The sequence below is a fragment of the Chroicocephalus ridibundus genome, chromosome 1 (genome assembly GCF_963924245.1).
Source record: "Chroicocephalus ridibundus chromosome 1, bChrRid1.1, whole genome shotgun sequence".
NCBI classification, from domain to species: domain Eukaryota; kingdom Metazoa; phylum Chordata; class Aves; order Charadriiformes; family Laridae; genus Chroicocephalus; species Chroicocephalus ridibundus.
The window spans coordinates 10,171,296-10,193,832 of NC_086284.1; the positions used below are offsets into that span (position 1 = coordinate 10,171,296).

Genomic DNA, 22,537 nt, shown 5'->3' on the forward strand with positions numbered 1-22,537 from the left:
GAGCGGGAGCGGGGCGAGCAGCCAGGGCGCGGGAGGTCACGCGAGAGTTGAGCTCGCGCGGGATTTCGCGCGGGAGTTGAGCTCGCGCGGGACGCCGAGGCAGGGCGAGGCGGGGGAGCTCAGCCATGGCCTGTGCCCGAAAGGCGCAGCCTCCCGCGTGTTGCGCACTTTCCAGAGGAGACGCGGCCACGCAGACAGAGCCCCCCTGGACGCCTGCAGCCCCCCCGGGCTGTGTCTGCAGGGAGCGCCTTCACCTCTCCCGGGTAGCGGAGGGTAGAAGGGATGGCGGGTGCGTGAGGTGCGAGCAGGCGGCTGATGCGCTCGGCCTGGCGGCAGAGGTCAAAGAGGGAGCAGAAAGGCTGCGGAGCGTCAGGGAGAGGGCAGAGCAGCAGAGAGTTGGGGTTGTTCAGCCTGGAGAAGAGAAGGCTGCGGGGAGACCTTCTTAATGTTTACAAGTATCTGAAGGGTGGGCTGAAGGAGGATGGAGCCAGACTCTTTTCAGTGGCTGCCAGTAAGAGGACGAGGGGTAACGGGCACAAGGTGGAACGTAGGAAGTTCCGATCAAACCTGAGGAAAAACTTCTTCACGGTGAGGGTGAGAGCGCACTGGAAGAGGCTGCCCAGGGAGGTTGTGGAGTCTCCTTCTCTGGAGACTTTCAAGACGTGCCTGGCTGCAGTCTTGAGTAATGTGCTGTGGGCAATGCTGCTTTAGCAGGGGAGTTGGATAGATGATCTCTAGAGGTCCCTTCCAACTCTGAAATTCTGTGATTCGATGAAACGTTCAGCCTGGAGAAGAGAAGAGAAGGCTCCGCGGAGACCTTGGAGCCCCTTCCAGCCCCTCAGGGGGCTCCAGGAAAGCTGGGGAGGGACTCTGGATGAGGGAGGGGAGCCATGGGACGAGGGGGAAGGGGTTTCCACTGCAAGAGGGGAGATTGAGCTGAGATCTCGGACAGAAATTCCTGGCTGTGAGGGCGGTGAGCCCCTGGCCCAGGTTGCCCAGAGAAGCTGTGTCTGCCCCATCCCTGGAGGGGTTCAAGGCCAGGTTGGCCGGGGCTTGGAGCAAGCTGGGCTGGTGGGAGGTGTCCCTGCCCAGGGCAAGGGGTGGCACTGGGTGGCCTTTAAGGTCCGTTCCTACCCAAACCATTCCCTGAAGGGGTGGGGCCCTTCTCGCCCTCCTTTTCTGCCCCTCCTTTTCTGCCCCTCCTTTTCTGCCCCTCCTTTTCTGCCCCTCCTTTTCTGCCCCTCCTTTTCTGCCCCTCCTTTTCTGCCCCTCCTTTTCTGCCCCTCCTTTTCTGCCCCTCCTTTTCTCCCACTCCTTATGGTTTGAGAAACCCACCACAATTTCTTGTCCTTTAGAGAACTACTCTCTCACCCGATGACCCCTCCCCACCCGGGAAGGGGAACTGGGGGAAAAACAAGGACCCAGGAGGACACTGGGGAGCTACATCGCGGTTCTGTGATGGTGACTTGGAGCACTGCAGCCACACTGGAGTCCGTGCCATGGGCGCTCTGATGCCTTGTCTCCCCTGGGCCCTCTCCTCCTGATTGTCATGGGGCTCAGCGTGTTCTCATCTGTGCTGCGGAGGAAGCCGCTTCAGGTAGGTGACTTGACTGTTGCGGCACACTGTGCTGTGGCATGGGGTGGTGACGGATGGCGTGGGGTGGTGTGGGTGGCTGTGGTGTGGGACTGGGTGGGGCTCCCGTCTCACCCAGCTCCTGGGGACCTTGCAGAAGTGAAGGAGAAGAAGAAGCGTCAGGCAAGCAAGACAAGAGCCCAGCCGGAGAAGCAGAGCGGTGAGTGGCCCCAGCACCGACCACCCTACAAACGGCCGACACCCCACGGCAGCCCTGAGCCGGGGCTGTGCCAGCAGCTGCTGGCCGCTCACTCTGTCTCCTCCCTCTGCAGCTTCTCAGCCAGTGGATGGAGGAGTGGAGAAATCCCGGCCCAAGCAGGAGAAGCGGTGAGTGTGGGGGAGACCCCAGATGCTGCCCCAGACCCTCACCCCGTGCCCTGCCCCTGCCTGCGCTGGGCAGCCCTGACGGCCAGCCAAGGGGGGTGCTGCCCGCAGGTCCCGCTGGGCTCCGGGGTGCAGCGGGGTCTCTTTCTTCTCCTCTGCAGGGAGAGTGCGGAGGCCTTGAGCCGGAAGCCCCTCTCCCCACGGGCCCCGCTGGCCACCATGGACTCCATGACAGACAGAGGCTACTCTTCCTCAGCTTCCTTTACCCTTCCCGGAGGCCTGTCCTGGTGGGATGGCGGAGCTGGCAGCACTCAACTGCTCAGGACCCCGCCATCCCCCCAGGGCTGTCAAGGGGAGGGTGCAGGAGCCAGGGCCAGCCCTCTGCCAGGAGCCCCCACAGGAACTGCCAACAAGGACCACGCAAGAGGTCTACTTGACCTCTTGCACATTTTCAAGGCGTGGGGGGAGAGGCAGCAGCGCGGCGAGCCCATGGCCAGACTGCCATGGCCAGACAGCCCATGGCCAGAGCCGGCTGCCGGCCGCGCTGCATCTGCTTCAGAAATTTCCCCTAATGGCTGGGAGGTGTGGGGCTGGGAACCCCCTGGGGTGCCCCACTTCTGATCCAATAAAAAAGTCAATATTTTCTCTATCCCTGTGACTGTCAGCAGATCAGTTTTGTCCCTTGACAGGAGCAGAGAATCAGTTTTGTGTAATGACAGCAGTATGTGCTACAGTAATGCCGACTCTCCTGTGGAGATGGGGGGGCCCTTGCCCCTTGTGCATTACACCCCACCCGAAGAGAGAGACAACGTCTGTTATTGTGTTTACTATCTTTATCTCAGATCATCTGTTATTATGTGTAACAATAATGCACCCTCAGTGAGTTTGCAGATGACACCAAGCTAGGAGGGAGTGTTGATCTGCTTGAGGGAAGGAAGGCTCTACAGAGGGCCCTGGACAGGCTGGAGGGATGGGCCAAGGCCAATGGGATGAGGTTTAATAAGGCCAAGGGCCGGGTCCTGCATTTTGGTCACAACAACCCCAAGCAACGCCAGGGGCTTGGGGAAGAGTGGCTGGAAAGCTGCCCCGCAGAAAAGGACCTGGGGGTGCTGGTGGCCGGCCAGCTTAACATGAGCCAGTCCTCCCCCAGATGAGCTGGGATCACTGGAAACCGGCTCAGCTCTCTCCAACCCCCCTCAAAGCAGCACAGCCCTCCCCAAAATGAGCTGGGACCGCTGGCGTCCAGCTCAACCCTGCCCAGCCCCCCCAGACCAGCGCAACCCCCCAAAGGCAGCCCAGCCCTCGGGACCCTTGCAGAGGCCACCAGGCTGGGGCCCAGGGGGCGGGTCGGGGGTGTCGCGTGAAAAGGGGCAAAGCGGTTTTGGCAGAAAAGGAACCCCCTTGTGTTCTAACACTCCTCACCGAGGTGGGAGGCCAGGTGCGGCTGGGTGTAAATCCTGAGGGATGCCCAATTCAGCACTATCAGCCCAATGGCGTTTAATAGGTAGTAAAGTGTTACGATTTGGATACACTACTAGTGGACTGCACCTTCCGTCTAGTCGTGCTCATGAACTAGCACGGCCACTCTCGAGTCTTTGGTCGCATTCGGTGAGAAACCAAAAGGACGAGCCACTTAAAAAAAAAGTGCAGTTTATTTAAGCAACAGATAGATAGGTTCTTAGGGCAGCCGGTGATAAATACACTGTCTGCAAAGCACGTGCAAATGAAAGTATTGTTACATCTACAAAACGCGGGACAACGTTCTAACGATACAGCCTGGCTATACATGTAGAAAAGAGAGTCTCGAGAGAAATTTCTGAGTTTCCCGAGGGAGCCCTCGGTATAATCTAAGTCTTACCCAAAGGTGTCCCTATGGGGGGGAAGGGAGGCTCAGCCCGTCGCCTGCTCCCAGAAGCCAGTGATGGAATTCTTTGCGATGGTGTCTTCCCTGGGTATCCCCCCTCTCTCGGGCTGTTTTTCTACTATTTGTTATCTTCGAGGTGGAGTTTGAGTGACTTTAGTCGTACATACTTTTTTCATGAGTGGTGTAAACTTTTCTCGCTTCACAGTTAAAGGTCTAGTTTACGAGAAGCTCAGGGCGCAGGCTCAAGAAGGAGCGGTCGCACCTTGGAGGCGGGTAGCCTTCGGGGTGGAGGTGTGTTTTGGTATTATAATGACATTCTAACGAGCAAAGTTCACACAAAGGACAGCGTTTCATCAAAATTTGGCAAAATGTTGGCTCTGAGCATCGAGCGGGCAGCTAATTGGCAGCTTATCTGTTTCCTGGTATCATCCCATTCCCGTATCCGCTATACATCCTAAGGTAAAGCCGCGGAATAATTGCATCCCGTCCCGTACCTCATGTAGCTTATCAGGGAACCACAGGTGTTGTATTCTTCATGCCAGCTGCGGCTGTTTTCTCCCTCAGAAGCCTCTTGATTTTCTACTTTTCCTTCCTGTGTGAACAATGCTGTACTTTTGTGTTTTTAGCCAATGTAGTATTTATTCCACAGGGGGGCAGCGAGGTCTGTCCCTGTCCCCGTCCCCCACCCTCTGCCCTCGGCAGGACAAGGTGAACCAGGTCCTCACCTCCTCCCTGTGGGTCCGTCAGGCCTGGCTGGACGCCCACCTCGCCTGGGACAAGGACGTTTACAGCGGCATCGACAGCATCCGCATCCCCAGCAGCTACGTCTGGCGGCCGGCCATCATCATCCTCTACAACGAGTGGGTGCTGCTCGCCCTCCCCCACCCCCCGGCTGCTCCCGGAGCTGGGGGGGCTGAGGCTGGGGCTGGGGGTGTTGCCAACAGGGAGCAGGGGGGGTCCTGGTGTGGGGGATGTGGGGAGACGGTCACCTCGACTGGGTGAGAAGGCAGCGGCAGGAGGTGCTGGCATCAGCCTGGTGTGCCACCCACCTGGCAGCTGGGATGTGCCACCACGGGGGTGACCAGGGGCAGCGAGCCCCCTCTTCCTGGGGGTGACGTGGGGAGGGGACACGGGGTTGGGGACCAGTGCTCGGCCCCGGCCCCGCAGACCCTTGCCCCACGTGGGGCTCGGGGCCATCCTGGCCCCACAGCGATCCCTCCCCCAGCGCCGACGACGGCTTTGGCGGCTCGGTGGAGACCAACGTGGTGCTGCGCTCCGACGGGCACATCACGTGGGACTCGCCCGCCATCACCAAGAGCTCCTGCAAGGTGGATGTCTCCTACTTGCCCTTCGACGGGCAGCGGTGCCGCCTCACCTTCGGCTCCTGGAGCTACAACGGGAACCAGATCGACCTCCACAACCGGCTGCACACCGGGGACCCGATGGATTCCATGCCAGGGGGGGTTTCAATGCGGGGAGGTGGGCAGTGGTCTCTCCCCACCCTGCCGCGGCGTCACCACCCATTACCCACACAGGGAAGTACTACATCGCCACCATGACCATGATCACGGCCTCCACCGCGCTGACCATCTTCATCATGAACGTCCACCACTGTGGCCCAGGGCCCCGGCCCGTGCCCCCCTGGGCCAGGTGGCTCATCCTCCACCACATGGCCCGGCTCTGCTGTGTCTACGAGGTGGGCGAGAGCTGCAAGAGCCCCCAGCGGGTGCTGGGCAGGCGGGCGGGCAGGGAGGACACTGGGGGGCCGGGGGAGAGCCCCATGGAGGGGGAGGTGGGTGCCGAGGCAGGGGGCTGTCCCCGGGACCACTGCATGTGCCACCACGATGGCCTGCTGAGGAACGTGGCCTATGTCGCCGGCTGCTTCCGGCATCACCAAGCCTCCCGGTGCCGGACCAGTGAGTAGAAGAAGGTGGCCAAGGTGATGGACCGCTTCTTCATGTGGGTCTTCTTCCTCATGGTCTTCCTCATGAGTGTGCTGGTCCTGGGCAATGCTGCATGATGGCCCTGTGGACTCACTGCCCCTAGGGACAGTGGTGGCCACCGGTGCCTCATGAGGGTGGCTCGTCCTGAGCCCCCCTTGGCCCTTCGTGGTCCTGCAGGGTGGAAGATCCACCAGCGCCAGGGAAGAGGAGCCTGAGAGCGGGAACCTGACTCGGCCGGGGCTGCCCCAGCTGCAGGGTTGAGGGGTCACGGCCCCCCGAGCATTTGTCTGGGTGGTGAAATATAGATATAGAATCATAGAATGGTTTGGGTGGGAAGGGACCTTAAAGATCATCTCATTCCACCCCCCTGCCCTGGGCAGGGACACCTCCCACCAGCCCAGCTTGCTCCAAGCCCCGGCCAACCTGGCCTTGAACCCCTCCAGGGATGGGGCAGCCACAGCTTCTCTGGGCAACCTGGGCCAGGGGCTCACCGCCCTCACAGCCAAGAATTTCTGCCCGAGATCTCAGCTCAATCTCCCCTCTTGCAGTGGAAACCCCTTCCCCCTCGTCCCATGGCTCCCCTCCCTCATCCAGAGTCCCTCCCCAGCTCTGAGGCTGGACAGGCAGGGGTGGCACGGCATGTGGGAGAACAGGGGCAGGTACCTAGAGAACTTCTCGCCTCCAATGCTCTGGGACTTCACCCCTGAACAATTACAGGACCCTGAGAGAGGAGTAGAATATCTGCAGGGGAAATACTGGGGCTCTTCTAGAGAGGCACAACTCACTGCACTGTGCGGGGCCCTGGCCACTATCTACCAGGCACTGCTCAGTGTTATGCAGCACCCTCAGGGGAAAGAGATGGAGACCAGACCGACAGCACCAGTATAGGTTAGGGGCGGACATGCTGGGAAGCAGCTCTGAGGAGAAGGACCTGGGGGTCCTAGTAGACAGCAAACTATCCATGAGCCAGCATTGTGCCCTTGTCGCCAAGAAGGCCAATGGCATCCTGGGCTGCATATTGAAGACTGTGGCCAGTAGGTCGAGGGAGGTCATTCTCCCCCTCTACTCTGCACTGGGGAGGCCACAACTGGAGTATTGTGTCCAGTTTTGGGCTCCCCAGTTCAAGAGGGACAGGGAACTACCGGAGCGAGTCCAGCGTAGGGCAACCAAGACCCGCCTGGATGCAGCCCTGAGGGATGTGCTTTAGGCAATCCTGCTCTAGCAGGGGAGTTGGACTAGATTATCTCTAGAGGTCCCTTCCAACTCTGAAGATTCCGTGATTCCGTGACAGACACTGCGGCTACTGCAAGCCCTGTGGCAGACACTGTGGCTACTGCAAGCCCTGTGGCAGACACTGCCGCTGAACCAGGGAACCAACCCGTGCCAGTATCAGTTGCCCCCATACAGAAGAAGTACATGAAGAAATCAGTTCGCTTAGTAAGAGATGATGATGAACCAGGGCCATCATGAGAAGAGGAGGAAGGGGCAGAACCAGAGATAATTACCCGATCCCTATCCTTGAGTGAGCCGCGGGATATGCGAGAAGATTTTAGCCCACTTTCAGGCGAGCACATTGTCACCTGGCTGCTTCGGTGTTGGGATAACGGGGCCAGTAGCCTGGAATTAGAGGGTAGGGAAGCCAGGCAGCTGGGATCCCTGTCTAGGGAAGGCGGCATTGACAAGGCAATTGGAAAGAAGACCCAAGCCCTCAGCCTCTGGCAACCACTCCTGTCAGGCGTGAGGGAGAGGTACCCCTTCAGTGAAGATGTTGTAGGTCAACCAAGCAAGAGGACTACCATGGAAGGAGGTATCCAGTACCTGAGAGAATTAGCCGTGCGGGAGATGATTTATTATGACTCGGACAATGCAGACTTACCCACAGACCCTGATGAGGTGCAATGCACAAGGCCCATGTGGCGGAAGTTTGTACGAAGCGCACCGTCGTCATATGCCAACTCACTGGCAGTAACGGAATGGAAAGGCGAAGAGGGACCAACGGTGGATGAGGTGGCTGGCCGGCTCCAGCGATATGAAGAAAGTCTCTCTTCCCGCCTTGTCCCAGCTGTGGAGAAACTGTCCCGAAAGGTCCAGCAACTTGAAGAGAATATGTCCTACTCCCCACCTGTACGGGCCAGCATCTCAGGTACACACCACGAGGCACCCTGTGGTTCTTCTACCTGCGTGACCACGGGGAGGACATGAGGAAGTGGGATGGACAACCTACTTGGATCCTGCGGACACGGGTACAGGAGTTGCAAGGAAGGACAACCACAAAAGGGGATCCCTCCAGGAAAAGTGCCGCCCCACTTTCCAGCGGGCAGTTCCCCAGACAGAGCAGAAGGCCTGATCTTGCTTCTGATCCTCTTGAAGGAACTTCCAAGTCATTTCTGCAAGAAGTGAGTGAGTAACGGATACTATGACTGGTATTGGAGGGGCCCTGCCTCCGGCCAGGTGGAAGAAAGGGACAACCGGGTTTATTGGACGGTGTGGGCTCGATGGCCTGGCACATCAGACCCTCAGGAGTATAAGGCTCTAGCGGACACAGGTGCACAGTGCGCTCTAATACCGTCAAGCTATAGAGGGTCAGAACCCATTTGTATTTCTGGGGTCACAGGGGGATCCCAAGAGTTGACTGTACTGGAGGCGGAAGTAAGCCTAACTGGGAATCATAGAATCAGAGACTCTTCATGGCTGGAAAGGACCTTTGAGATCATCGAGTCCAACCATACACACACACAAACCCCCCCTACAATCTCTGTCACTAGAGCATGCCCTGAAGTGCCAAATCTAGGCGTTTCTTAAACACCTCTAGGGATGGTGACTCAACCACCTCCCCGGGCAGGTCATTCCAGTGCCTGACCACTCTTTCAGTGAAGTAATTCTTCCTACTATCTAATCTAAACCTCCCCTGCCGCAGCTTCAGACCCTTTCCTCTGGTCCTGTCATTATTCACCTGGGAGAAGAGGCCAACACCCACCTCTCTCCAACCTCCTTTCAGGGACTTGTGGAGGGCAATGAGGTCTCCCCTCAGCCTCCTCTTCTCCAAACTAAACATGCCCAGCTCCCTCAGCCTCTCCTCATAGGACTTGGTCTCCAGACCCCTCACCAGCCTGGTAGCTCTCCTCTGGACACGCTCCAGCACTTCAAGGTCCCTCTTGTACAGAGGGGCCCAGAACTGAACACAGCACTCGAGGTGAGGCCTCACCAGTGCCGAGTACAGAGGCACGGTCACTTCCCTACTCCTGCTGGCCACGCTATTCCTCATACAAGCCAGAATGCTGTTGGCCTTCTTGGCCACCTGGGCACACTGCTGGCTCATGTTAAGCTGGCCGGCCACCAGCACCCCCAGGTCCTTTTCTGCGGGGCAGCTTTCCAGCCACTCTTCCCCAAGCCCCTGGTGTTGCTTGGGGTTGTTGTGACCAAAATGCAGGACCCGGCCCTTGGCCTTATTAAACCTCATCCAATTGGCCTTGGCCCATCCCTCCAGCCTGTCCAGGGCCCTCTGTAGAGCCTTCCTTCCCTCAAGCAGATCAACACTCCCACCTAGTTTGGTGTCATCTGCAAACCTACCGAGGGTGCACTCAATCCCCTCATCCAGATCATTGATAAAGGTTTTAAACAAAACTGGCCCCAAAACTGAGCCCTGAGGGACACCACTGGTGACCGGCCACCAAGAGGATTTCACCCCACTAATCGCAACTCTCTGGGCACGGCCATCCAGCCAGTTTTTACCCCAGCAAAGAGTGCACTTGTCTATGCCGCGATTCGCCAGCTTCTCCAGGACAATGCTGTGGGGGACGGTGTCAAAGGCCTTACCAAAGTCCAGAGAGACAACGTCCACAGCCTTCCCCGCATCCAGCAGGCGGCTCATATGGTCACAGAAAGAGATCAGGTTGGTTAAGCAGGACCTCCCTTTCCTAAACCCATGCTGGCTGGCCCTGATTCCGTGGCTGCCCTGCACTTGCCGTGAGAGCTCACTCAAGATGATCCTCTCCACGATCTTCCCTGGTACCGACGTCAGGCTCACAGGCCTGTAGTTTCCCAGATCCTCCTTCCGACCCTTCTTGTAGATGGGAAAGAAACACATTCCAAAGGCTGCAGATCGTTTATGCTGACATGCCTCCTGTGGAAGGCGTTAAGCACCTGCTGGTAATCATGGATCCACCCTCAGGAGGAGTAGAAGCTTTTCCTACCAGGAAAGCTGATCCCCCAGGAGTGGTCAAAGCACTTTTGTGGGAAATCATTCCCAGATACTGACTGAAATGAAACCAGACGGTCAGACAAGGGTCTCATTTTTTAGCAGGAATACTGAATAATATCTATAAAAGTTCAGCCTGGAGAAGAGAAGGCTCCGCGGAGACCTTGGAGCCCCTTCCAGTCCGTCAGGGGGCTCAAGGAAAGCTGGGGAGGGACTCTGGATGAGGGAGGGGAGCCATGGGAGGAGGGGGAAGGGGTTTCCACTGCAAGAGGGGAGATTGAGCTGAGATCTTGGGCAGAAATTCTTGGCTGTGAGGGCGGTGAGCCCCTGGCCCAGGTTGCCCTGAGAAGCTGTGGCTGCCCCATCCATGGAGGGGATCAAGGCCAGGTTGGACGGGGCTTGGAGCAAGCTGGGCTGGTGGGAGGTGTCCCTGCCCAGGGCAGGGGGTGGCACTGGGTGGCCTTTAAGGTCGGTTCCTACCCAAACCATGCCCGGAATGGGTGGGGCCCTTCTCCTTCTCCTTTTCTCCTCCTTCTCCCTCCCTTCTTGTTATGGTTTGAGAAACCCACCACAATTTATTGTCCTTTAGACAATTACTCTCTCACCCGATGACCCCTCCCCACCCGGGAAGGGGAATTGGGGAAAAACAAGGAAACAAGAGGGTTGAAATAGAAATCGATTTAATAGGATAAAACTAAAGAATTAACATTAATAATGCTAAAGAAGCAGTGTCGATCCCGATATCAATATAAAATACCCAAGGACTACACCCAGCCCATTCCATCAGCAGGAAGCCGTGCACTCCCAGCAGGGGACAGCCAATGGTGGGCACTGCGAGCGCTGCAGCTTCACGAGGAAGGGAAGGGCTCAGGGCTCCGAGACTGTGGCAAGGAGTTCTCTGGACCACCGCCATCAAGGGAGAGTCGAACTACACAGCAGACTTTATAATTTATATCGAACGTGATGTTCATGCTATGACATAGTCCTGATGGCAGCTTGGGGCAAGTGCCCTCCTTCTCTTGCTCTGCCTCATCCCCTGCTGAGTGTCACCAAGGGGGGCTCTGACTGCCCCACGATGTCACAAAGGGGGATGTGCCCCCCTGCCACACTACAAAAGAGGGACGTGGTCCCCACTGGAGCCGTCAGCGGATGCTGGGCACCGCAGTCTGGCATTGTCTGGGCAGACTGCAGCCTCGGCCTCTGACACCCCAGCAGTCTTGCGGGTCCCGTCACTGGGGACCCAGGAGGACACTGGGGAGCCGCATCGCGGTTCTGTGCTGGTAACTGGGAGCACCGCAGCCACACCGGAGTCGGTGCCATGGGGCGCTCTGACGCCGTGTCTCCCCTAGGCCCTCTCCTCCTGATTGTGATGGGGCTCAGCGTATTCTCAGCTGTGCTGCAGAGCAAGCGGCTTCAGGTAGGTGACTGTTGCACCACACTGTGCTGCGGCGTGGGGTGGCGAGGGATGGCGTGGGGTGGTGTGGGGTGCCGTGGGGGGCTGTGGTGTGGGACTGGGAGGTGCTCCCGTCTCACCCAGCTCCTAGGGACCTTGCAGAAGTGGTGGAAGAAGAAGAGTAAGGAGAAGCGTCAGACAAGCAAGACAGGAGCCCGGCCAGAGAAGCAGAGCGGTGAGTGGCCCCAGCACCGAGCACCCTGCAATCGGCCGACACCCCACGGCAGCCCTGAGCTGGGGCTGTGCAGGCAGCTGCTGGCCGCTCACTCTGTCTCCTCCCTCTGCAGTTTCTCAGCCAGTGGATAGAGGAGTTAGGAAATCCCGGCCCAAGCAGGAGAAGCGGTGAGTGTGGGGGAGACCCCAGATGCTGCCCCAGACCCTCACCCCGTGCCCTGCCCCTGCCTGCGCTGGGCAGCCCTGCCCACCGGCCAAGGAGGGGTGCTGCCCGCAGGTCCCGCTGGGCTCCAGGGTGCAGCGGGGTCTCTTTCTCCTCCTCTGCAGGGCGAGTGTGGAGGACTCAAGCAGGAAGCCCCTCTCCCCATGGGCCCCGCTGGCCACCATGGACTCTCTGACAGACAGAGGCTCCTCTTCCTTCAGCTCCCTCTACTCCTTCCCAGAGCCCTGGCCTGGTGCGATGGCGGAGCTGGCAGCGCTCAACCGCTCAAGACCCCGCTGTACCCCCAGGTCTGTCAAGGGGAGGGTGGAGGAGCCAGGGCCAGCCCTCTGCCAGGAATCCCCAGTGGAACTGCCAACAAGGACCAAGCAAGAGCCGGTCCCCAGGGAAAGCAGGGACAGGGCGCAGAGCCCTGTGCACACGCAGCCTTCACCCTGCAGCCCCCCAGCCATGGCCACGGACCAAGGGGAGCTGATCATGGAGTTCCTCCACCCTTTTGAGTCCACCCAGGAGATGGCCAGGCAGTGCTGTGAGATGCTGAAGGTGCTGCAGGCCCGTTGGCAAGGGCGGGAGCCTGTGATTGGAACCTCCCCGGGGAGCCCTTCCATCCCCTGGGCAGGATGGTGGTGCAGGAGCAGCTGGGGGCCATAGTGAAGCCCCAGCACCTGGGAGCGGAGCGGCCGTGAGTGGCTGCAAACACAGATAAGGCTGAGGATAGGGACATGGACAAGGAGAAGGACACGGGACCAGACACAAGTGTGAAGGAGAAGGAAAGGAGCAGCCCTGTGGAGCTTGGCAGGGGGAGCCTGGCAGAAGTGAAGAGAAACAGCAAGATGGGGCCGGGCGAGAACAACTCCATGGGGCCAAGCACCAGCAGCCCCCCAGGCTCAGGCAGGAGCACCCCCATGGATGTGGAAGGGAGGACGGACAGGGCGCAGAGCCCCGTGAACATGCAGCAGCCCCCCAGCCAAGGCCACAGACGAGAGGGAGCTCTACTTGGAGCTCTTGGACACTGTCAAGACCTTGGAGGAGGAGGGGCAGCACCACAGCGAGCCCGTGGACAGGGAGTGTGACCAGGCGTCCCCAGGGCTGTGCCCGCTAGGACGGTGCCTGTGTCACTGCTGCACCCGGCTCTGGCACCGCCTGAAGGACTGGTGGAGACACTGCTGCCAGCCACGCCGCGTCCGCTTCAGCAATTTCCCCTAATGGCTGGGAAGTGTGGGTCCAGGAACACACATCCTCCGTGACACCAAAGGGCTCTGACATGGGCACCACTTAATTTACGTCTGCTCTAGACGTTGGTGTTTTGCCAAAAGGGAGCAGAACCACGAGTGCAGGCTGACGCAGGCTACAGCTCTGCAAGCAAACAGGGTGCACGGACTCCTCTCCTCATGAGCAGATTGCCCTGCAAAAGGGTGGGGTTCAGAAAAATCGGAAAGGATAAGAAAGTTGTCAGTTACTAGAAGAAGCCTAAAGCTTTTTCACAAAATTGAGGTTTTCCTGCCTGAAAAGCTCTTTTTGCTCACAGCTGACATCCCAGCACCAGTATTTTGGGCGTTTTAGCTTTTTATGAGGGCAACCTGACATCAGCCTGACAGTGAAGACTGGCGTAACGGGCATCGCAACTGGACAAGGACAACGACCTCAACCAGGCTAGAGTGGAACACCGCAGTGGCTCGCTTATGAAAATGACCCTCTGGCCATACCACTGAAGTGGTCAGGAATTCCTCCTGCTGAGCGCTGCTATGCAGAAGGCCTGGAGGATCACTTTGCTTAGCTTTGTGATACCGCGGTGAGATGTCACTCTGGGTTCCCGTACCTGCAGAACACGCCAGGAGGCTGGGAGGAGGTTGGTGAGGGTGCGTCTCATTCTCCAGCCTGGGTCTCTGAAACTGTAGCTCCGCAGACTCTTATGCTGCTGACTGGCATCTCCGCTAGCAGGATCCTGGCTAGGTGATCGTGCTTCGTGACTCTTTCAAAGAAGAGGTTCACGCACAGTTTTGGGGCTCTCCTGGCCAAGTTGGCCCATGACATTCCCCTGACCAGTTGCCCATGAGGGTCGTGGATATGACACTGGATATTCAAGGTGCACAGGGAACGAGCGCTGTGCTCCCGCAGGGTGTGCTAGTCAGCCCACCACGTTTCCGTGACGGCGACTATGTCATAGCTGTCCTGCTGCACAATGGCTTCCAGCTCCTCCTCTTTCTTGCCCATGCTGCAGGCATGAGTGTGGAAGCACTTCAGCTGGCCTGCTGATCCTGACACCTTTTTGCTGGAAGAAGGCTTCACTCCTACCTGACCATTCCCAGGCGCAGCCGTAGCTTCTAACCCATCAACGACCCTTGTGTCTCTGCTGCCGGATTCATCCCTTTCCCCCTTCAAATCTACTTGAAAGCCCCTTTGATGAGCCCTGCCAACTCCTGTGCAAGGATCCTTTTCCCCTTTTGAGGCAGGTGTATCCCATCTGTCTCCAACAGGCCTGCTGTCCTGTCAAACCATGCTGTGATCAAAAACCCCAAAGTCCTGCCGCTGACACCAGGCTCGCAGCCAGGTATTGATCTGCGGGCTCTTCCTGTTGCTTTCCTCATCCTTCCCTGTGCCTGCAACGACAGAGGAGAGCACGACTTGCGCTCCTGAGCCCTTTCCTAGTCATCCCAAGGCCCAGAAGTCTCTCTTGATCTCCCTTGGGATTCTCGGTAACAGATCATCTCTGCCTGTCTGAAAAATGAGGAGCGGTTAATAATCGGAGGGGCTTACCAGGGAGAGAAGTTTTCTTCTGGTATCTTTAACCCGGGCCCCTTCCCTGAGAAGTGGGTCTGGTCTGCATATCGGGCCTTGCGCTCCCTTCAGGATGGAGTCGCCTACAACAGTGACCCGTCTTTTCTTCTTAACTGAAGACGTTTTGATGCGAGGTGTGGTTTGGCTTAACCTTGGCAACACCTCTGTGGACACTGCATTATCTTCCTCGTCAGCATTAGGTTCCCCTCGCAGAGCCTCGTACCTGGTTTTTCAGGGTACCTGGAAGGCCAGGGAGTTACTGGGGAGACACGCCTGCTTCGCCGGGCAGGAACATGTTCCCACAGCCCCCTGTCCTCTTCGTTACCTTCTTCAGCTAGGCAGAGGGAGGGCGGGGAATCTGCTGTGTCCCCCATCTTGTCAGCAGCCCCCCTGGGAGCTGCTGGCTCTGCTGGGCGGCCTGCGCTCTCCCGGCCTTTCCCCAGCTCCGGAAAAGCCCCTGTTTTGCCTTTTTTCGCCACCAACCCCCGCTCCCTTGCGGACGTACCTGCCCCGAAGCTGTCCCTCGGGAAGCGACCGGTGGGGGCCGTTACACCCCGTTTAAATTGAGCGCCGTTCCTGCTCGCCCCGGCCCGGCCCGTCAGCGCCCCCCCGCCAGCTGCCGGCCCTCGCGGCCGGCCTGCGCCCTCCCGGCCTTTCCCCGGCCCCGGGCAGCTCCGGAATAGCCCCTTTTTTGCCTTTTTTCGCCACCAACCCCCGCTCCCTTGCGGACGTACCTGCCCCGAAGCTGTCCCTTGGCGAGTGAGAATTCGCGAGAAGACACAGACGGCCCTTCAGCACTAGTTCCTGATCACGTTGCAGGGATATGCGGGGGGAACACCGCCGCCTCCTGGGAGGGAACCCCCGAGCGCCGCCATCGGCCGCCGCTGTGGGCCGGGCCGGGCCGGGCCGGGTCGGGGTCGGGGCCGGGGCCGGGGCCTGGGGCGGGGCTGCGCCCGGCTGTGGGGCGGCTGAGGGCCCGGCGCCGTGGCCTGTGCTCCAGAGCCCTCAGCAGCTCCCTTGCCCTTCTCTGGACACACAGAATGGGAAGTGGGAAAGGGAGGAAAGTCGTGGCGTGAGAGAAAGGCAGTTTAATACGCAAAGCAAAAGCCGCGCGCACAAGCAAAGCCAAACAAGGAACCCGTTGGCTGCTTCCCATTGCAGGCGGGGGTTCAGCCGTCTCCAGGAAAGCCGGGCTCCGGCAGCGTGAGGGGGACTTGGGAAGACAAACGCCATCACTCTGAACATCAGCCCTTCCTTCTTCTTTCCCCGGCTTTATATACTGAGCGTGACGTCAAATGGCACGGAATGTCCCTTTGCTCAGTCGGGGTCAGGTGTCCTGGCTCTGTCCCCTCCCAACTCCCTGTGCCCCCCAGGCCACTGTCGGTCGGGCAGCGTGAGGAGCAGAAAAGGCCTTGAGAGCTCAGCAACAGCTAAAACCACCAGTGCGCTACCAACACTGTTTTCATCCCAAATCCAAAACACAGCGCTACACCACCTGCTCGCAAGGAAGTCATCCCCACCCCAGCCGAAAGCGTGACACCCCAGTGCCTTGGGAGGGAGCAACTGGGGCTGGGGGCAGACAGGGACATGGACGCAGATGCAGACGTGAACAAGGACAGGGACACGGACACAGGGGCAGGCAGGAGCAGCCTGGGGAAGAGCAGACACAAGAGGGAAGGCTTGCGGACAGAAAGGGAAGGGGGTGGAGGGTCAGCAAGGGATAGAAGGGGAGGTGCGGGCATCCCTGAGAAGACACACCTTTGAGTCGATCCCTTCCAGGCAAAATGCTTTCAGAGGCTCCACACATTTGCCTTCTGGGCCCACAGAAAAGTGTGGGAGCACAAGTCTGAGGCCTGCGCGCCCCAAAGGGAGAGAAGGAGATGTTCAGCAAAGGGACAGGAGGACTTGGGATTACCCCTTCACGGGTCTCACACCATCCCAAAACCTCCCATGAACTCAGCAGCGCCCCGAGCTGCTGCCACTGCTCACGGTGGTGATGACCAGCTCCAGCCTCCGTCCTCTTGGCACCCTCCCTGCAGGTATTGATGTGCGTGGAGGAGATCCCCCTGAGCCGCCTCTTCTCCAGGCTGAGCACTCCCAGCCCTGCCCAGACTGGGCACTTGAACTTCAGCAGCGGAGACCATTTCACTGTTTAGCTAGACCGAAGGCCAAAAAGTTAAAGGATGTGGCCTGTGCTTGTACCGTGATTCTTTTTCACTCGTTGGGCTGGTTTTGGTTGTTTTGTTGGGGTTTTTTTAGGCGTTTAGTAACTGGGAACTTTCTTATCCTTTCCGATTTTTCTGAACCTCACCCTTTGCAGGGAAATGTGCTTATGAGGAGAGGAGTCCGTGCGGCCTGTTTGCTTGCAGAGCTGTAGCCTGCGTCAGCCTGCACTCGTGGTTCTGCTCCCTTTTGGCAATACACAAACATCTAGAGCGGATGTAAATTAACTGGTGCCCATGTCACAGTCCTTTGGTATCACGGAGGATGTGCCACCAAAGGTGTGCGACAGCCTTGACCCGTGTCAATGACCATCAGGTCTTTGCACGCCTGAGGGAAGCACACGGCCTGATGGTTGCTGACAGCGCTCTTGAGGTTCTGTTGCGCTGCAGAGCTTCCAATGAACAGGCGGGATCTGCAAAGCTTTCTAGAAATTGTCTTTGGATCTACTCTCGTACCGGGGATAATTTCCAATATGTCAAATAAGATCATGGCATGAGCTGAGGGTGCAGCATCTTCTAACGGTAACAGAAGTTGTCTATCTCTTAGGGTGGGGTGCAATGCACAAGGGCCCCCCCATCTCCACGGGAGAGTGGGCATTACTGTAGCATCTACTGTTGTCGTTACCCAAAACTGATTCTCTGCTCCTGTCAAGGGACAAAACTGATCTGCTGACAGTCACAGGGATAGAGAAAATACTGACTTTTTTATTGTTTCAGAAGAGGGGCACCCCAGGGGGTTCCTGGCCCCACACTTCCCACCCACTGGGGGAAATTTCTGAAGCAGACACGGCGTGGCCGGCAGCAGCGTCTCCACCAGTCCTTCAGGCGGTGGCAGAGCCGGGTGCAGCAGTGACACAGGCACCGTCCTAGCGGGCACAGCCCTGGGGACGCCTGGTCACACTCCCTATTCACAGGCTTGCCATGCTGCTGCCCCTCCTCCTCCAAGGTCTTGACAGTGTCCAAGAGCTCCAAGAAGAGCTCCCTCTCGTCCGTGGCCTTGGCTAGGGGGCTGCTGGGCGGCGGAAGAACATTCATGGGGCTCTGCGCCCTGTCCCTCCTCCCTTCTGCATACATGGGGGTGCTCCTGCCTGAGCCTGGGGGGCTGCTGGTGCTTGGCCCCATGGAGTTGTTCTCGCCTGGCCCCACGTTGCTGTTTCTCTACACTTCTGACAGGCTCCCCCTGCCGAGCTCCACAGGGCTGCTCCTTTCCTTCTCCTTCACACTTCTGTCTGGTCCCGTGTCCTTCTCCTTCTCCATGTCCCCATCCTCAGCCTTATCCGTGTTTGCATCCACTCACGGCCACTCCACTCCCAGGTGCCGGGGCTTCACTGTGGCCCCCAGCTGCTCCTGCGCCTCCATCCTGCCCAGGGGATGGAAGGGCTCCCCGGGGAATTTCTGGTCACAGGCTCCCACTGCCCCTTGCCAACGGGCCTGCAGCACCTTCAGCATCTCACAGCACTGCCTGGCCATCTCCTGGGTGGACTCAAAAGGGTGGAGGAGCCCCATGATCAGCTCCCCTTGGTCCGTGGCCATGGCTTGGGGGCTGCAGGGTGAAGGCTGTGTGTGCACAGGGCTCTGCACCCTGTCCCTGCTTTCCCTGGGGACCGGCTCTTGCTTAGTCCTTGTAGGCATTTCCAGTGGGGACTCCTGGCAGAGGGCTGGCCCTGGCTCCTGCACCCTCCCCTTGACAGCCCTGGGGGGATGGCACGGTCCTGAGCGGTCGAGTGCTGCCAGCTCCGCCATTGCACCAGGCCAGGGCTCTGGGAAGGAGTAGAGGGAGCTGAAGGAAGAGCAGCCTCTGTCTGTCATTGGGTTCATGGTGGCCAGTGGGGCCCATGGGGAGAGGGGCTTCCTGTTCAAGGCCTCCGCACTCGCCCTGCAGAGGAGGAGAAAGAGACCCCGCTGCACCCCGGAGCCCAGCGGGACCCGCGGGCAGCACCCCTCCTTGGCCGGTGGGCAGGGCTGCCCAGCGCAGGCAGGGGCAGGGCACGGGGTGAGGGTCTGGGGCAGCATCTGGGGTCTCCCCCACACTCACCGCTTCTCCTGCTTCGAATGGGATTTCTCCACTTCTCCATCCACTGCCCGAGAAGCTGCAGAGGGAGGAGACAGAGTGAGCGGCCGGCAGCCCCCGGCACAGCCCCGGCTCAGGGCTGCCATGGGGTGTCGGCCGTTTGCAGGGTGCTCGGTGCTGGGGCCACTCACCGCTCTGCTTCTCTGGCCGGGCTCCTGTCTTGCTTGTCTGACGCTTCTTCTTATTCTTCTTCCACCACTTCTGCAAGGTCCCCAGGAGCTGGGTGAGACGGGAGCACCTCCCAGTCCCACACCACAGCCCCCCACAGCACCCCACAGCACCCCATGCCATCCCTCGCCACCCCACGCCGCAGCACAGTGTGGTGCAACAGTCACCTACCTGAAGCCGCTTGCTCTGCAGCACAGCTGAGAACACGCTGAGTCCCATCACAATCAGGATGAGAGGGCCCAGGGGAGACACGGCGTCGGAGCGCCCCATGGCACCGACTCCGGTGTGGCTGCGGTGCTCCCAGTCACCAGCACAGAACCGTGATGCGGCTCCCCAGTGTCCTCCTGGGTCCCCAGTGACGGGACCCGCAAGACTGCTGGGGTGTCAGAGGCCGAGGCTACAGTCTGCCCAGACAATGCCAGACTGCAGTGCCCAGCATCCGCTGACGGCTCCAGTGGGGACCGCGTCCCCCTTTTATAGTGTGGCAGGGGGGCACGTCCCCGCTTTGTGACATCATGGGGCAGTCAGAGCCGCCCTTTGTGACATCACAGGGCAGTCAGGGCCCCCCTTGGTGACATGCAGCAGGGGATGAGGAAGAGCAAGACAAGGAGGGCACTTGCCCCAGGCTGACAACAGGACTATTTCATAGCACGAACATCACATTCAGTACAAATTATAAAGTTTGCTGTGTAGTTCAACTCTCCCTTGATGGCGGCGGTGCAGAGAACTCCTTGCTGCGGTGCCGGAACCCTGAGCCCTTCCCTTCCTCGCAAAGCCACAGCGCTCACGGTGTCCCCCATTGGCTGTCCCCTGCTGGGAGTGCACGGCTTCCTGCTGATGGAATGGGCTGGGTGTAGTCCTTGGGTATTTTATATCATTATCGGGATTGACACTGCTTCTTTAGCATTATTAGTGTAAATTCTTTAGTTTCATCCTAGTAAATCTATTTCTCTTTCAACCCTCCTGTTTTCTTGTTTTTCCCCCATTCCCCTTCCCGGGTGGGGAGGGGTCATCAGGTGAGAGAGTACTTGTCTAAAGGACAAGAAATTGTGGTGGGTTTCTCAAATCATAACAAGAAGGGAGGGAGAAGGAGAAGGAGAAAAGGAGAAGGAGAAGGGCCCCACCCCTTCCGGGCATGGTTTGGGTGGGAAGGGACCTTAAAGCCCACCCAGTGCCACCCCCTGCCCTGGGCAGGGACACCTCCCACCAGCCCAGCTTGCTCCAAGCCCCGGCCAACCTGGCCTTGAACCCCTCCAGGGATGGGGCAGCCACAGCTTCTCTGGGCAACCTGGGCCAGGGGCTCACCGCCCTCACAGCCAAGAATTTCTGCCCGAGATCTCAGCTCAGTCTCCCCTCTTGCAGTGGAAACCCCTTCCCCCTCGTCCCATGGCTCCCGTCCCTCATCCAGAGTCCCTCCCCAGCTTTCCTGGAGCCCCTTGAGGGACTGGAAGGGGCTCCAAGGTCTCCACGGAGCTTTCTCTTCCCCAGGCTGAACTTTTCATGGACTCACAGAATTTCAGAGTTGGAAGGGACCTCTAGAGATCATCTATCCAACTCCCCTGCTAAAGCAGCATTGCCCACAGCACATTACTCAAGACTGCAGCCAGGCACGTCTTGAAAGTCTCCAGAGAAGGAGACTCCACAACCTCCCTGGGCAGCCTCTTCCAGTGCGCTCTCACCCTCACCGTGAAGAAGTTTTTCCTCATGTTTGATCGGAACTTCCTATGTTCCACCTTGTGCCCGTTACCCCTCGTCCTCTTACTGGCAACCACTGAAAAGAGCCTGGCTCCATCCTCCTTCAGCCCACCCTTCAGATACTTGTAAACATTAAGAAGGTCCCCCCTCAGCCTTCTCTTCTCCGGGCTAAAGAGTCCCAGCTCTCTCAGCCTTTCCTCATAAGGGAGATGCTCTAATCCCTCAATCATCTTTGCTGCCCTACGCTCGACTCTCTCCAGAACTTCCCCGTCTCTCTTGATCCGGGGAGCCCAGAGCTGGACACAGTACTCCAGTTGTGGCCTCACCAGTGCAGAGCAGAGGGGGAGAATGACCTGCCTTGACCTGCTGGCCACGCTCTTCCCTGTGCAGCCCAGAATTCTGCTGGCCTTCTTGGCGACAAGGGCACATGGCTTGCTCATGGATAATTTACTGTCTACCAAGACCCCCAGATCCTTTTCTTCAGAGCTGCTTTCCAGCAGGTCCACCCCTAACCCATACTGCTGCCTGACACTCTTCCTCCCCAGCTGCAGGACCCTGCCCTTGTCCTTGTTGAACCTCATTAGGTTCTTCTCTGCCCAGCTCCCCAGCCTGTCTGGCTCACGCTGGATGGCAGCACGGCCCTCTGGGGTCTCAGCCACCCCCCCCAGTTTGGTATCAGCAGCGACCTTGCTGAGCATACACTCTCTCCCCTCGTCCAGGCTGTTGATGAATACTTTAAACAATACTGGTCCAAGTATTGACCCCTGCGGGACACCACTGGTTAGAGGCCTCCAACTCGACCCTGCTCCATTAATGACGACCCTCTGAGTCCTGTCACGCAGCCAGCTCTCCATCCACCTCACTGTCCCCTCGTCTAGTCCACACTTCCTCAGTCTCCTAAGGACGATGTTATGACAGACAGTGTCAAAAGCCTTGCTCAAGTCAAGGTAGACGACATCACAGAACTGCAGAATGGTTCGGGTTGGAAGGGACCTTAAAGATCATCCAGTTCCAACCCCCCTGCCCTGGGCAGGGACACCTCCCACTAGACCAGGCCGCCCAAAGCCTCACCCAGCCTGGCCTCGAACACCTCCAGGGATGGGCCACTGACAACTTCCCTGGGCAACCTGTGCCAGTGCCTCACCACCCTCACAGTCAAGAATTTCTTCCTGAGAGCCAATCTAAATCTACCCTCCTTCAGTTTGAGACTTTATCCCCTTCTACGGTACGTGGAAGTTCTGATTGGGCAGGACCAGCTCAATTATTAGATCCCCTGGTGTTAACTAGCCAGGTGGCCTTTGCTAACTGTGTATCCCATTGTTTTAAGGTCCCACAGCGGCACGGGGCACAGGGTACGTTTCCAGCCATCCAGTGCTTGCTTCCACCACTGTGAGCACATGGTCCTTACCTTGGTGGGTTTGTGGCAGTGTGGTATCGTCAATCTGCCAGGCCTCCCCATATTGATATTTCAGCCATCGGCCTCCATACCACCGAGGCTTTCACCACCTGACTCGCTTGATTGCAGGGTGTGGAATAAATACTAAATTGGCTAAAAATACAAAAGTACAGCATTGTTCACACATGAAGGAAAAGTAGAAAATCAAGAGGCTTCTGAGGGAGAAAACAGCCGCAGCTGGCATGAAGGATACAACACCTGTGGTTCCCTGATAAGCTACATGAGGTACGGGACGGGATGCAATTATTCCGCGGCTTTACCTTAGGATGTATAGCAGATACGGGAATGGGATGATACCAGGAAACAGGTAAGCTGCCAATTAGCTGCCCGCTCGATGC

General features: G+C 58.4%; 1 protein-coding gene and 1 long non-coding RNA gene across 2 annotated transcripts in view; both read left to right on the forward strand.

The window, feature by feature from the left end:
* Positions 1–1,336: 1,336 nt before the first annotated feature.
* Positions 1,337–2,606, forward strand: LOC134514350 (uncharacterized). The gene is made up of 3 exons (XR_010070713.1): positions 1,337–1,597; positions 1,731–1,793; positions 1,906–2,606. It is a non-coding gene; the product is annotated as an uncharacterized LOC134514350 (long non-coding RNA).
* Positions 2,607–5,689: 3,083 nt separating this feature from the next.
* LOC134511340 (neuronal acetylcholine receptor subunit alpha-10-like) overlaps positions 5,690–22,537 on the forward strand; it is a 47,186-nt gene continuing 30,338 nt past the window's right edge. The window contains exon 1 of the mRNA XM_063325129.1: positions 5,690–5,737. Coding sequence (XP_063181199.1) covers positions 5,690–5,737 — 48 coding nt within the window. The remainder of the gene's footprint in view (positions 5,738–22,537) is intronic.